The following is a 15,358-nucleotide window of genomic DNA, read 5'->3' as shown; positions in this document are numbered from 1 at the left end:
GAGAGGGGGGGGAGAGAGAGAGAGAGGGAGGGAGAGAGAGAGAGAGAGAGAGAGAGAGAGAGAGAGAGAGAGAACACGCATTGTTAAAAAGGTCCTGAATAAAACTGCTGCAAGAAGAGCTCTGGTGTCGCGTCATCCTTGCTGGATGAGGCGGTTGTGACAAATGGTAGCCCGTAGGGGACAAGTGGTGGCCTCGTATGGCGAACCGCCAAACCTCTCTCCGTGGAGCTCAGAACTTGCTGCAGTCAGGTGCATGGGACATTCCTCAGGTAAAGATTGAGGAACCACGACAAAAAGCAGGTTTTCCGCTCTCGCTGGTAGAAGAAGGGAGAGCGGGGTAACAGAGCCACGACAAGAGTGGACGGCTCAAAGTGAAACTAAAAGAATGGGATTTTAGAATGGGTGCTTCAACATCACACCTGATTTTTCTGGCTCTTAACGAGCTGTTACAGAGCGCTTTGGAGAGGTTTTTGGTTGAATGTGACACAATTGCCCCTTGGTTTGCCGCCTCTGGCAATCTTAATGTGTCATCCTGGGACAAGCTTGGTAGACATCTGGATTTTGCCGCCGAACAAGGTACGCTAAGGAAGGGAGTTAGATTCATGTGGTTTGAGTTACTGAGACCTCCAGAGTTTGCAGTGGAGTGCAAGCACGCAAACACCCGGGACCTGCCTCAGGGCGTAGAAGCGCAGCAGGACCGTGACAGGGCCTGGACCTCTGCCCCAGCCCAGGGCAACTGGCCGGAATGGGATCCGCCCCATCCTGAAGGGGTCCGGGCGCCCCGCCTCCACCTTCCAGCTCGGTGGGGAGGTGGAGTCTCTGCCTCTCCCCACGTCCCAGCTCGGCTGGAAAATGACAGTAAATTGCAGTAAATTCCACACACAAGAATGCAGCGTCCCCATTCAGCAAGAAGTAGCCAGACAAATTGACAACACCCAAATTCCCTAACCAACAGTCTCTCCTACAGCTGCTCTGAGCACAAGACCTTCAGGAGTTCCTGATGGCAGGAGAGTGGTTTCTGGTGGGTTTGGCTGGGGCGTGGCTATCTCTATATAATCTGCCCCTGAACACAATAAAGGGGGCATTCTTGGGGACTGAGGTGGGCAGATAAGGGTCAGAAATTCACTTTTTCCCCTGATGTGGCGGGTTCAGAAAAATAATTTCAAGGCATGTTCCAGCAAAGATAGTCAACTCAAAGGTGGGTTAATGGTAGTTAACCAACGCATAGATTTGGTTCAAGAACAGATGTCCTCTGGCAATTGGCTCAGCTTGGCTGTGAATGGAAATTTCCTGGGCTGTGAGTTACCAGTATTCAATATGAAAAATTTACTCTTGCAGCTAATTTATCTAAAGAATTATCTAGATATCTTTTAGGTAATTGGTCTGGTGAATTTGAACAACAACTGAAAAAGCTGCGAGTGGCGATTGTGACTGCAAATTCCACAGGCATGGATACCAGCCTGGCAGAAGGACTATCCTCCTGGATCACTACAGCTGTGGATCATCTGAAGGAGTGGGCGGGATAGGAGCCCTAACAGGCTTAATGGTGCTTGCCTCCCTGGTATGCCTATGGTGTATTTGTCACATAAGGGTTTCACAGCATCGCAATGCAGTTATGATCATTCAGGCCTTCACGGCCATTGAAGCAGGACAGCCTCCTCAAGCTTGGTTATCTATATTTGAGCACAGGATGCGAGGCTTGTGCACTGCACTTGAGGTCAGAGAAGTCAACCTCAAGAAGAGCAAGTCTGATTGCATGTGGGTTGGTGTCTAACTCCCACCTCTGTAAAAGGACTAGTGTTCTCTGAGTGGATGGCACCTGGACAGACACTAGTACATGTTCCATTTTTAACAGAGATCAGACCTCTACTCTTGCCTGTTGCTTTACAAAACAAAAAGGGGGAACTGTAGAGAGCTGCGTGGAGCCGCACCTGATGGCGATAATTAACTCCTGGTGTGGCTAGGGCCTGACTGCTTGCATATGCCTGGACCTATGGGCAGTGCCCACCTGGCAATCCGGGGTTGGCGGACCAGGCCTATTTAAGGGCTGGGAGAGGCTTTGGGGGGGGAGGGGGGAGAGAGAAAGAGAGAGAGAGAGAGAGAGAGAGAGAGAGAGAGAGAGAGAGAGAGAAAATGCATTGTTAAAAAGGTCCTGAATAAAACTGCTACAAGAAGAGCTCCGGTGTCACATCATCCTTGCTGGACGAGGCGGTCACAACAGCAAAGAGACCTTCACTTGTAGGCACACTGCAGGGTCAGTGTGTTTACTGCTGGTGTGGGGCCATGGGCCCCTCACCAGGGCCCAGACTCATTAGATTAAGACAGCTGGGGAAGTGGGGAGACTCAGCTGGCTGTTTTCTGATTAGCTGGGACATGTTTAAGTTCCCTGAAAAGCAGCCAGCCATTCTCAGGCCAGTGAAATGGCTTAGTAGGGAAAGGCGCCTGCCGCCAAGCCAGCAAACCGGAATTCACTTCCCAGGACCCTGCATAGTGGAAGGAAAGAACTGATTGCTCCCCCAGGCCACCCTCTGACCTGCACACTCACGCTGTATAGGATGCACAGATACGCACACACACAAAATAAATGCTTAATCTGTAAAACTTTCTTTTTTGAGACAGGGTGTCTCTCTGTTTAAATTTTTTATTTTTGTTTTTATTTCTTAAACTTTTTTTTCCTTTTTTAAATTTTTTTAAAATTTATTTATTATGTATATATAGTGTTCTGGGCACCAGATCTCATTATAGATGGTTGTGAGCCATCATGTGGTTGCTGGGAATTGAACTCAGAACCTCCAGAACAGCAGTCAGTTCTCTTAACCTCTGAGCCATCTCTCCAGCCCAACATTTTTATTTTTAACAATCATTGGCTTTTAGTTTTGTTTTAATTTAAAGTTATAGATGCTTGTGAGCCACCATGTAGGTGCTGGGAATTGAACCCAGGTCCTCTGGAAGAACAGTCAGTGCTCTTAATCATTGAGCCATCTCTGTACCTCCTTAAAACATTTTTTTAAAAAGCAACTGTTTCTCAAACTTCTACCTCGGGAGGGGTAACTGTCAGTCTTCCCCAGGACCTCCGTATTTGTAAAGACTTCATGGTCCTGCTCCTCCCAAACAAGGCCCTACTTGATGTCACCTGTCTCCAAAGGCCTCAAACTTTTTTTTTTTTTTTTTTTTTTTTTTTTTGGCAAGCAAACATGCATTTATTTCTCTCAGCTGTCGACTGTGGATGTCTGTGACTAGATGTTTCAAGCTCCTGCCCCTGTTCACGCCATGATGGACTGTAACCACATGACTAGATTCCCCTTCCTAGTACTTCACTCATTCATTACAACTTCCAGAACATGAGTTTGGGGGCCACTCCTGATGTGAGGAGTGCCTGTAAAGCAGCCACAGTGCTCCTGGGTTCTCATGACTGGCCATCTGCTGATCCTCAGAATCCAGCGGCCCCGGAGACCAAGCTTCTTCCCGCAGCTCCATATCTGGGTCCCTCCTCGGCCCCGGGGCCGCCGCGCTGCACTCTTCCCCCCCTCTCGCCTGCCTCGCGGATGGTGGCAGCAGCGGCAACGGCGACTCAGACCCTGGGGTCAGCAAGGCCTCAAACTTTTAAGACCAGCTGAACTAGAACAGAAGTTCTGCCTCCGTCATCCCCCTATCAGCGAAGAACCCAGAGTCAGCCTTCCCAAGACACCAGAGTTTCCAAGGTGCCCCCAAAGCAGGAAGCAGCCAAACCCAGATGCCACGCACGCCAGACTTTCTTGATATTACTATGTCTTTTCCCCAGGACGGCACCAGCAGGCTCGGACACCTGCGACCTCTTCCTTCTGTGCAAAAGCAAAGCCAGTGGCAACCCCACGCTGATAAGATAAGGCTACAGGGCCGAGGATGGTGTAATTTCCTATGCTGAAACTTTGTAGATTTTTTTTTAAGGGTTTCGTTTTCCAATTGGTCTGATTTCACAGGAAAATTTACCTGTTTTCTCTGAGGCATTTTTTCTCCTGGAAGAGAGGTGCTGATTGGCCCAAAATAACTGACAATCTGGTATAACAAAAATTTCCAGCGTAAACTCATTTTCCCTTGGTTTCAGCAATTTTAACACTATATATAGAGATATCTCTGTCAGAATTGCATTGTTAGCGTCGCTTGATAAACTTAATTGTCGCCCATCACTGACAGTGGAGATCTATTGATGGGTCTCAGCCCCCAGGGAGTTGCTATCTTGCTCTGCCTTCTAGCATGTACTGGGAACTCTACCCACGGATGCAACGGCAGAGCCTTGAAAGAGACCATCCACATTTTGAACCAGGTCACAGACAAAGGGGTGAGTATCTATCTGGCACCATCTCCCCAGTCGATCAGGTGATACTGCCGGTGGTTCTAGGCTAGTAGAACCGAATTGATAGAGAAGCCAGTGGCTGGTGGTTGGGGCAGGACTAAGGACATAGCCAGACTTCAGGAGATCCCGCTACTTCCAACTGCGAGGCAGCAGGGAGTTTCCTTGGGGTAGGGGAGTGAGAGGAGTATGGATGATTTCTCTGTCCTGCTTGGATTTGACGCTTATCTTTTCATCCTGTCTGTGTCAAGACGCCATGCACCGACAGAATGAACGTCTCAGACATCCTTACAGCGAGAAACGTGAGTGGAGCCCTGGGGTCTGCTTCGGCATCTGTGGGAGGTGGGAGAGGAGGGTTTCCCACAAGTCTGAATGAGAAACTTCGGTGACAGAAAACTGGCAGGCCTAAAGGAGGGACTTTTAGACAGACACCGTGGAGGCTCTTACTCCAGTGTAGTTTGCAGTTTCGGGTTTGACTAGACTTCGAAAGCGTTATAGAACGAGTGGATGTGTCTTCCTAAGTCAGGTGCAGGGGTGCTAGAGCCCTACCCAGGTTTCGGCGGTATCTATAACCTAGGAGGCTCACAATGTGTCTGTTGAGAATTCTCTCTCTCTCTCTCCTCTCTCTCTCTTTCCTCTCTCTCTCTCTCTCCCTCTCTCCCTCTCTCCCTTTCTCTCTCTCCCTCCCTCTCTCTCTTTCTCTCTCTCCTCTCTCTCTTTTCTCTCTCTCCCTGTCTTTCTCCCTCCCTCTCTCTCCCTCTCTGTCTTTCTCTCTCTCCTCTTTCTCCTCTCTCTCCTCTCTCCCTCTCCCTCTCTCTCTCTCTTTGGCCCATGCATTTCTGAAAAACCAAATACTCTCAAAAACAGATATGGAGATTACAGGCTGAGAAGGCTTTCGCTTTGTCTAAGAGACTTCCTACGGCACCACTAGATCTCCTCTTTCTCAGCCTGGTCACCTAACAGCCAGCTGGGACGGTGGCCCTCTGTGTGGATCCTCAGCTCACTCTGCCCCACCCCAGTGCCCCTCAGCCTAGTCTGGAACTGCCTGCTGGCTGGAGTCTGACCATCCCGGCTCTGCTTGGGCATCTAGCTCCCCTCTCTGCCTCCTGCACTGCCTGCCCCAAGCCCTCCATCTGTAGTGGGAGGGGACAGATGTGACAGCTGATAGTGCATTTTCTCTGACAAACACATGACTGGCTACCTCCGTATCAATAGCTCTGTGCTCTTCAGTTCCTGTTTTCATGGAAACACACAAGTGAGAATGAAAGCCCCAAAGCCTTGATTTACCAGTGGTCTCCCTACTGCCTGCTTCCCACGTGTGCCGAACGGGGGCGAGGTCGGGAGTGCAGCTCTGGGGTAGTCAGGGTCGCAGGCCAGCACCCAGGCCTCATTTACATGAGGACATTGGTCTGGATGATCTCATTTTATTCAAGATTACTCCAGGATGTTTCTGAAGGACAAATGTACATGTATGTATATATTAAACATTCACATGCATGCATGTGTGATCTACATGTCTATCTATCTATATATGTGTGCGTGCATATGTATCTCATTGTTTAGTAGCTATGTAACCTTAATTATTTATTGATTCTCTGAGTCCTTCCAGCCAGGAGCCAGATCTACTGTCCTGTCCTAGCAAAGCCCAGGGCAGGGACCGGCTCCTGAGAACTGGGCCTAAAGGGAGTGCCAGGCCTGGCTGTGAGAACCTTTGGTTTTGGCTGCGGTTCTGCCATTCGCTGGGCATCTGGCTTTTGGCAGATCTTCATATATGTCTCACCATCCACATGTGGAGACACAAAGGTTGATTCTGAACGTCATATGAGGGCCGGGTGGAGGCTAGTTCTAGGAATTTAGCTGAAAGTGTTTGTGTGACCAAGTGCACAGCCCTGCTGCAGGGAAGCGACGAGTCTAAGGAAGACCGTCAGCCTGCCGGCTGAGCCTCCATGGCTCCAAGCCTGGGGCTACTCATTGTAGGCCGCATCTAGACCACTGTGTGCCCCCCCCTGCTCCCACCCCTACCCCACGCTGGCTTTGTTCTTCCTCAGTCTGCCCCACACTTTCGTGTGCTTGAAAACAGGCCTTCCCTGACTTCTGTCGCACCCCCGTCTCATGGGCTCCCCCAAATGCTTCAGTGCCTTCCCTGACTTCTGTCGCACCCCCGTCTCATGGGCTCCCTCCAAATCCTCAGGCCTCCTGGTTTTGTTCCCCTTCCTCCTGTTTTTGTCTGTCCCCCGAAGACTCGGCCTTGCTTACTTTCAGAGTGTGGTATTTCTGATCAGGGAAAGGTTATTCTCTAGAGTCCACAAAATCGGTTTGAGGGGGACTACTTCCTTGGGGTTCCCAAAGAGACTACCTTTCTAAAATCTATAATTTAACTTTCGGGGGAGGGGGATCAAAGCTCACAGCCTCTGTAAGCTGGGCAGCACGCAGCTGACGGTAGGGAGACCACTCTGAGATAGATCCCTGGTGTCACAGACAACTCTGGCTTCAACACTGACAGTGGTCACCTGGGGAAAAGCAAGAGACAAGCACCAAGCTGGCTGTTCTGTGAAGGGCCTCTGGGTGGCCCATCAGCGGCTGGGATATTTTTGTTTTGTTTTGCCTTTTTTTTTTTTTTTTTTTTTTTTGAGACAGGGTTTCTCTGTAGCTTTGGTGCCTGTCCTGGAACTAGCTCTTCTAGACCAGGTTGGCCTCAAACTCACAGAGATCCGCCTGCCTCTGCCTCCTGAGTGCTGGGATTAAAGGTGTGCGCCACTACCACCCTGCTGAGTATTTCTTCTTTACAAAATAAAATTAAAGACAGAAGCCCTTGAGATGCTTGGAAGGTGTGTGTGTATTCAAGCATGTGTGTATGTTTACATATATGCATGTGGATGCATGTAGTGGCACCCTCTATATTGTTGCTTTTTCATTTTTTAAAAGACAGATTCTCATTGGCCTGGAGCTTGGCAAGTAGGCTAGACTGGCTGCCCCCTGAACCTCAGGGATCCTCCTGTCCCTGGCTCTCCAGCCACATCCAGTCTTTTTAAAAAGTGCATGGGTTCTGAGGACTGAACCAGGGCCCTTACACTTGCCAGGCAAGCTCTCTAGCCACTGGGCCATCTCCTCCCTTCCCACTTGTTTGCTTTAAAGGGTTACCTCATCTCAAGCACTGGCTGATTAGATCTGGGCCCAGCTAGAGATAAAGGAAAGCAATAGGGATAGGATTCGATTTTCTTGGGCCTAACCAAGGCTGGTGGAGACCTGGTGGGGACCCTGAAACAGTTGCTACCACAGAAGACGCCTCCTTGGTAGCCGTTTCCTGCCATTCTTGTGAGCCACAGACTCACTTGTGGTAAGGAGCGAGGTGCAAGGCTGGCTGCCTGTCACCGTGTGTTCCCTGAGCCGCAGCTACACCTGCCAGGCAGGACTTTCTCCTGCAAACACACACAATAGGCAGGTGGGGTGGGGTGTCGTCTTTGGTGGCAAAATCGATGGAACTAAAACTCGAAGGTCCCTGGCTAAAGCCACCTTTGAGACCAGCTTTTTTGAAGTTTCCCCCAATTGCGTAGTCTCTTTCCATTTTGAATTTAGTTATTTTTAGAGACTACATACTGATGAGCCAGTGTGGTAGCACATGCCTTTAAATCCCAGCGCAGGAGGAAGAGGCAGATGGATCTCTGTGAGTTCTAGGCCAGCCAGGAGTGCACAGTGAGATCCTGTCTTAAACCCAACAAGACTCTAGTAAGATATTTGGTATTTTCTTTTTCTTTTTTTTAAAAAAGGATTTATTTATTATATATACAATGGTCTGCCTGCATGTGTCCCTGCAGACAGAAGTTGGCACCAGATCTTATTACTGGTGGTTGTGAGCCACCATATGGTTGCTGAGAATTGAACTCAGGACCTCTGGAAGAGCAGTCAATCCTCTTAACCACTGAGCCATCTCTCCAGCCCCGGTATTTTCTTTTTCTATACTGGAGACTGAACCTGGCCCTCACACACACTAGGCAAGTACCCTGCCACTGAGTTCATCCCCATTCCTGATATTTACCCAAAAACTACCAGTAGAAGGGTTACCTTTGGCTAGTGGGATAAGTGAATTCATTTTTGTTAAGTATACCAAAAATAGTCAGGAAAAAATTAGGCAACTGTGAGAAGTGAAAACAGCTAGAAGCTGCCTGGGCAGTGCATCGCCTGGTGTCCTCAGGGTACATCCTGGCTCAGTGGGCTGAGAGTGGACCGTGAGAGTCACTGCCAGGCTCCTGGTGATGTCAGACCATGGTGCAAGCTGCGGGGTAGCCAGGGTTGAGCACACATCATGGCATAGGTAGTGGCAGTTTCTCTCAGTGGGATACAGACACTGACTCACGCTGACACTCTCCATGATCTGTGCGAGCTTCAGGGGAAGCCAGAGGAAACCTGAGGCCTGGGAAGACAGAGCCCATCCTGCCCCCCGGTTTCCCACTGGTGCCTTCTGTCTTCTGAGACCCGAGTCCTTGGGAAGAGCCGGGAGCTCTTATGTCTACCAATGACAAACAAAGGCTCCTCTCAGAAGCCCCAACCAAGGCCCAGGACAATGGCACCCTCTCCTAGAAGCCCTTCCCGGCCACTGACTGGGTTCCTATCTCTAGCTTTCTGGGGGACATGCCTTAGCCCTCCATCGAGACTATAAGCGTGTCCAGATACTGCTTTCTCCTTGGGTAGGGCTGTGTGCTCCCAGCAGGCCATCAGCAAACATGGAGTCTCCAGGACCATGGAGGAACAAGAGCCACAGCTGGCTAAGAGCTCATGTGGGCACCTTGGGCAGACAGGAGAGCCCACAGGGTAGAAAGATGGGGACTGAGGATGTGGATGGGTCCTCCACACTCTGCCATTGACCTAGGTGGGTGACTTTACTGAAGGAACCCTTTCAACGAAACCCTCCATGGAAAAGAACCTGGGAAATTCTGTAGAAATACTTGCATAGAGATCCCAAGCTTAGCAGATCCACCCCTGGGGTAGGAAAATCTCCACTCAAATTCCAAGCTAAGCAGCCAACAGCTTCCTGTATCATTTCCCTTGGCAGAACACCACGGAGAGGGAACTTATGTGCAAGACTTTCCAGGTGCTTCACAAGTTCTATATCCCACATGAGACTCTGTGCTTGGCAAACAATCCCAGGCTTCTCAAAGACCTGAGAAGACTCATCAGGAACATCCACGGCCTGTCTCCATCGCCGGTAAGCAGGGCAGGACAACAGCTCACAAAAGACCTGGCGCTGTGGGAACAGCGTGAAAGACCAGCAGACAGAGCTCTTGGCTCTCATGGAATGTTCTAGTGAAGTGGTTAGAAGAGATAAGCAGCAAGACAATGCCCAGTTGCGTTCGTGCTATGAAGAAAGACATGGGGATAAACAGAGTGGGTGGCTGGGGAGAGGGCTGATTCTCTGAGCAGGTATTTGAATTAAGTGAGAAAGCAGGCTATGAGATTAACGGACAAATGCCCGGATGAAACGCACATGTTCTAGTGTGGCTGCATCAGAGTTAGGGAAACAGGTTTAAGCCAGGTGGTGGTGGCACACGCCTTTAATCCTAGCACTAGGGAGGCAGAGGCAGGTAGATCTCCGAATTTGAGGCCAGACTGATCTACAGAGTGAGTTCCAGGACAGTCAGGGCTACACAGAGAAACTCTGTCTCCAAAAACAAAACAAAAACAAAGAAGTAGGTTTAGCAGCTAGGCTCATACAAGTCTTTGGATGTGGTCCCAGGGATGGAGGGAAGCAGCTAGAATTGCCGTCAGGATGGAGCCCAGGTGTGCTCCAAGTGATACTTGTTCACACTGGCCCCCGGGTGGAGGGGGACAGGTAAGCAAGTGGAGAAGAAGATAGCCCGATGAAGGGCCATTGTCACACGGCCAGGACAGGGATAATGGTGATAGTCACTGATGGATAAACTCAGCACTGCCACCTCACAGTCCCTAAGGGAGGGAACTGGAGCTTTTGTGAGCAAGGTGGCTGGTCCAAGCTACGTAACGATGGTGGCACTGATGCCCAGAGTGTAGCATCAGCATGGAGCGGTCCCAGACTCCTTATTACGTCCCTGGCCCACTCTGAAATGCACCTGCTGGAGGGGTAGGAGGGCAGCGAGACCTGCATCTTGCTTCCTAGGCCAAGTGACAGCACAGCCAGGTCTGAGCCTACATGTTCTGCTCCCCCCTCCAGCATCCCGTCCGTGACACGCCACTCCAGAGGCTGTGGTGCCAGGAAGGCAGATCAGTAGTGACCATAGCGCATACCAAAAAGCAGGCCAGATCTTGCTGGCTTCATGAAAGTCAAACTCAGGCCGAGATAGTCTGGAAGCCCTGGTCTGAACATTGTTCTGGAGGACACCAGAGTCGGCTTGACCGAACACGCAGGCCTGACAGGGAGACCTGATGTACTCACACCATGAACGTTTCTTTTGTAGAGAAACTGCACTGTGAATGAGTCCACGCACACAACACTGACAAACTTCTTGGGAAGCCTAAAAAGGATCATGCAAAGGAATTACTGGCTGTGTGGGAGCTCCAAGTCTTAACTTATAAATTTTTAATGGTTTTATTTTTAATATTTATATATTTATAATTAATAAAATATGTATAATCTAACAGCGGTGACAATTAACAGCACTTCATTTGGCAATGAGGTCATAGTTGATACTGTTACAGAAGCTAGTTTAACTGACAGCCGCTACAGTTTGTGTGAGGACACCACAGAAAGCCTGCTTCCTTCTCAAGGAGTCTCCACTCGTGTCAAGGACATAATATACAAAATCATTAAAGGATAGCAGTGGGGTGGGGGCGGGAGGAGGCTGAAGGGATGGCTTAGCAGATAAGAGCACTGACTACTCTTCCAGAGGACCAGGGTTCAGTTCCCAGCACTCACATGGCAGCTCACATGGTCTGTAACTCCAAGATCAGACACACACACAGACAGACATGCAGGCAAAACACCAATGCACATGAAATAAAAATAAATAAATAATTAGAAAGGAGGCTGGAGAGATGGTCCATTGGCTGAGAGTATTTGTTGCTCCTCCAGAGGACCCAGGTTCCATCTCCAGCACCCACATGGGGCCTTAAAAGAGTAACTATAGCCCCAGGGGATCTGATGCCCTCGTCTGGCCTCCTATTGGAGGCATACATGTGGTACACAGACTATATGTATGTAGACAAAATACCCATATACATAAAAACTAAATAAAATAAAATAGCCAGACATTGGTGGTGCACGCCTTTAATCCCAGCACTCAGGAGGCAGAGGCAGGCGGATCTCTGTAGGTTCAAGGCCAGACTGGTCTATAAGAGCTGGTTCCAGGATAGGCTCCAAAGCTACAGAGAAACCCTGTCTCAAAAAAACCAAATAAATAAATTAAATAAATAAGATAAGTATAGAATACCCAGGGAGATGAATCCGTAGGTAGGAAAGAATTGACTCCATGGGATTATCCTCTGAACCCTACACACTCAAACCCCCTACCTCCCACATACAAACCCCCTACTCCCCCAACGCTCACACAAATCCCCTACCCCCCACACTCACATACTTAACCCCCCTACCACACACACACACACACACACACACACACACACACACTCTCACACACTAAGTAAATAAAACAGCAGAAACAAAGAGGCATGGCACGCACTCCACCTTCCAGAGGAGGAATCACTGAGACAGCAGAGCCTGCAGCTGACGAAACAAGAACCAGAAATTTAAAAATATTTTTTTAAAGGGCAGGGAATTGGTAGCACATACCTACAATCCAGTCTGAGGCAGCCAGCATGGATCCCCAGAACCCACATCAAAGCAGGAGAAAAAGCTCTGCAAAGTTGCCCTCTGACCTCCACACATGCATCTTATGTACACAATCATAACAAAGAAAAACAGGAGACCTCTGTGTCTTCTGTGAGCCTGAGGCCAGCCTGGCCTATACAGGAGCTGCAGGCCAGCCATAGTTACAAAGTGAAACCCTGTTGCAAGAAAAGAAAACTAAAAGTTACTGGGCAGAAGTGGCAGAGTGGTTAGAGCACTCGCTACTCTTGAATAGGGACCAAGTTGGCTCCTAGCACCCACAATGTGGATCACAATTATCTAACTCCAGGGGATCTGACACCTCTGGCCTCTGGGGGCACTGAACTCATAAACACACATCCACATGCACACAAACAAATTTACACGTAATTTAATAGAATCAAAGTATATTTTTTAAAAGAATGTGAGTTATGACCAACATGAATAAATGAGATTTTGCCTCAACTCTGCACCCTCCAAACACATGAAATAAGTCTTAATTTTTCAATAGGGAAATAAACATGTAACATCTAAAGTTGATAATTGAGAAAATTGTCGTAGTCATGATTGAGGGCTGGAGAGATGACTCAGTGGTTAAGAGTGCTGACTTCTTTTCCAAAGGACCCGGGTTCAAGTCCCAGCACCACACGGGGACTCGCAACTGTCCAAACTCCAGTTTCAGGGCATCTGATGCCCTTTCTGACCTCTGTCGGCACTGCATGCAGAACACAGACATGCACGCGGGCCATATACTCACACACAAAACATAAGAATGAACAAATCTCAAAAAAAATTTAGAGATTAGTCCTGAGTTGGTGACGGCTGTAAGAGAGGCCACAGGGCGAACGACCTTGCTCCCATGTGGAGCTTTCTTTATAGAAAGTGAAGAAAAGTAAAGAATGAGTTAGGAGATCTTGGAATTCATGATGATGGCCACCGGAAGAATAAAAACAAGGGAAAGATGGACGGGTGATCGGGCTAAGGAGGGATGAAGCAGAGCTGGAGTGGCTATTGGCAGTCAGTGCATTAAGTCTGTGTCTCTGTGTGTGTGTATGCACACGTGTGTGCACGCACCCTGTCCATGTGCATAAGAGACAACACTGTGTTTCATTCTGCTGACCCAGGTTTGATTCCTAGCACACGTGTGGCAGCGCACACCCATCTGAAATTTCAGTTCTAAGGGACTCACAGGCATCACCTCCTTCACATTGTGCCCACATACATGAAGATAAAACACGCGTAAAATCAGAATAAAATGTGTGTGTGTGCATACACATATACAAACACACACACTTCTTTTTTTCAATACAAGGTTTCTCTGTGTAACAGCCCTGGCTGTCCTGGAACTCACTCTGGACTCGAACTCACAGAGATCCACCTGCCTCTGCCTCTTGAGTGCTGGAATTAAAGGTGTGTGCACCACCACCTGGTAAAATATATTTTTCAAAAGAGCAAGGGTTATGTCTTAATAACACTTATTTTAAAGGAATGGAAGCAAGAGGAGAGAAACTAGCTAAGGCCCCTGGCATCCAACTTGCCCCTGGGAAGATACTCTGTGAAGGAAGAGGAGTCTAGTAACAGTGACTTGGCACTCTTTTGGCCCTCAGTCACACGCATGTGACGACAATTAACACCAGCACTAAAATCACACCAAAAATACATACCAACTTTTTAACCCCTTCAAAATAAGGGGAAACAAATCAAAAGCTTAAAATCTCACCCTGACCACAGTCAGTTTCACCCTGCCCACATAAAATACCAGTGTGCCAAGGGCAATAAAAGCTTCTAAGGCCAATTGGGGAAGATGCTCAGTGACAATTTTAATTTCCTTACTCCTTTGATTGAAACTCATTTGCATGCGCTACCTAATGTGAGCTGTGTCTGCCACAGGATATGAGTTGTGGGTTTGCACTTGGTATATGAGGCCAGGATGATAAAGGAAAGGCTGTCAAAAAGAAAGACCTAGATCAGACCACAGGACACACACCGGCTCTAGGTCAGTCGATCACACAGGGAGCTCAGATGGTCAGGGCATACTAACATTCTTGCTTGCATTTGAACAGAGGGGCTGGACTCTGGATCCTCTGATGGAACCAAGAGAAGAGGAGAACACAGGCTAAGGACAGACATAAAACACACGCGAGGAGAAACTTCAGGATTAAGTGCAAGTCTTGGGGCTTGTGATCGGAGCAGTTATGGAGGCTACCTAGCCACAGCCAGTGCCTGTTCGGTGGACTGTACCTTGTCACTGACAGCGAAGATGGTACCATCGGCTCTCTCCCATTGTCCCTATCCTCACTGCTTTGCCCTCAACCACTGGATAGGTTATCTCTAACTGGCACTTGGCAATGGGTAATCAGTACCTAGAGGATAAATGCCTAACAAAACCATATAGCTGTGTCTTGTGTGCAACACTTTTGGGGGTGCATTAAGAAATGTTGGCCTCTAATAAGAATGCCATGGGATGTGCCAGTCAAGACGGCCCAGCTTAAACGCCTGAGTTTGGTCCCAGGCTCGACATGGTAGGAGGAGAACTGACTTCCACAAGCTGTCCTCTGGTCACCACAGGTGCTGCTGCATACACGTGTCCCTAAGTGCTCATGCACACACATGCGCACATGCAAATAAATAAACAATCTAAAAAATGGTCCAGGGATTTTTTTTTTTGGTTTACAGGGTTTCTCTGTAGCTTTGGTGGTGCCTGTCCCGGAACTAGCTCTTGTAGACCAGGCTGGCCAAGAACTCACAGAGATCTGCCTGCCTCTGCTCCTGAGTGCTGGGATTAAAGGTGTGCGCCCGGCTCCGGGGATTCTTCTGTGACCCTGGTTTTTCTTTGTCTGCCTGCACCTGTCCTCTCAGGTGGCATCCCGCAGTATCAAGATCCTCCAAGGATGGGGCAGCTCAAAGCAAAATGCAGCACCCAGCTTCCTTGTGGAAGAGGCGTGTCATGCTCCTTCAACACACAGGTCAGGGGCTCAGCTCTGTCAATCTCCATCCAGGGCAGGTAGGGGCTGTCTTGCATCTTGGGGCCGATGTCTTGTTAACTTGCAGGGTTAATTTATTCAACACAAGGTAGGGTTCCACTCTTGGGCACTGTAGTTCCTTAAGTAACTGTCATGGCTGACATCTCTTGAACTGGCCTCTCTTAAAAAAGAAAAGAAAGGTTTAAGAGTCCTCCTCCTGCTGTACTAGGGATTGAACCCAGGGCCTTGTGCACAGTAGAGTACCCCCAG

At 48.9% G+C, this 15,358-nt stretch overlaps 1 protein-coding gene across 1 annotated transcript; it reads left to right on the top strand.

Annotated features, from left to right (window-relative positions):
- Positions 1-4,184: 4,184 nt before the first annotated feature.
- Positions 4,185-14,541, top strand: Il4 (interleukin 4). The gene is made up of 4 exons (XM_050157770.1): positions 4,185-4,318; positions 4,582-4,632; positions 9,381-9,533; positions 14,189-14,541. Exons 1-4 carry the CDS (start codon positions 4,187-4,189, stop codon positions 14,243-14,245), a joined length of 393 nt encoding a protein of 130 aa, XP_050013727.1. The 5' UTR covers positions 4,185-4,186; the 3' UTR covers positions 14,246-14,541.
- Positions 14,542-15,358: the final 817 nt, after the last annotated feature.

The sequence above is a fragment of the Alexandromys fortis genome, unplaced genomic scaffold (assembly GCF_014885135.2).
Source record: "Alexandromys fortis isolate MF-2015 unplaced genomic scaffold, M_Fortis_MF-2015_v1.1 scaffold_103, whole genome shotgun sequence".
Taxonomy (NCBI): Eukaryota; Metazoa; Chordata; class Mammalia; order Rodentia; family Cricetidae; genus Alexandromys; species Alexandromys fortis.
This window is presented reverse-complemented; position numbering and strand designations above follow the sequence as displayed.

Coding starts and splice junctions, on each gene's coding strand:
- Il4 (XM_050157770.1), top strand. CDS start 4,187: ATGGGTCTCAGCCCCCAGGGAGTTGCTATCTTGCTCTGCCTTCTAGCA. Junction 4,633..9,380: donor ACATCCTTACAGCGAGAAAC/GTGAGTGGAGCC, acceptor TTCCCTTGGCAG/AACACCACGGAGAGGGAACT. Junction 9,534..14,188: donor ACGGCCTGTCTCCATCGCCG/GTAAGCAGGGCA, acceptor GCATTTGAACAG/AGGGGCTGGACTCTGGATCC.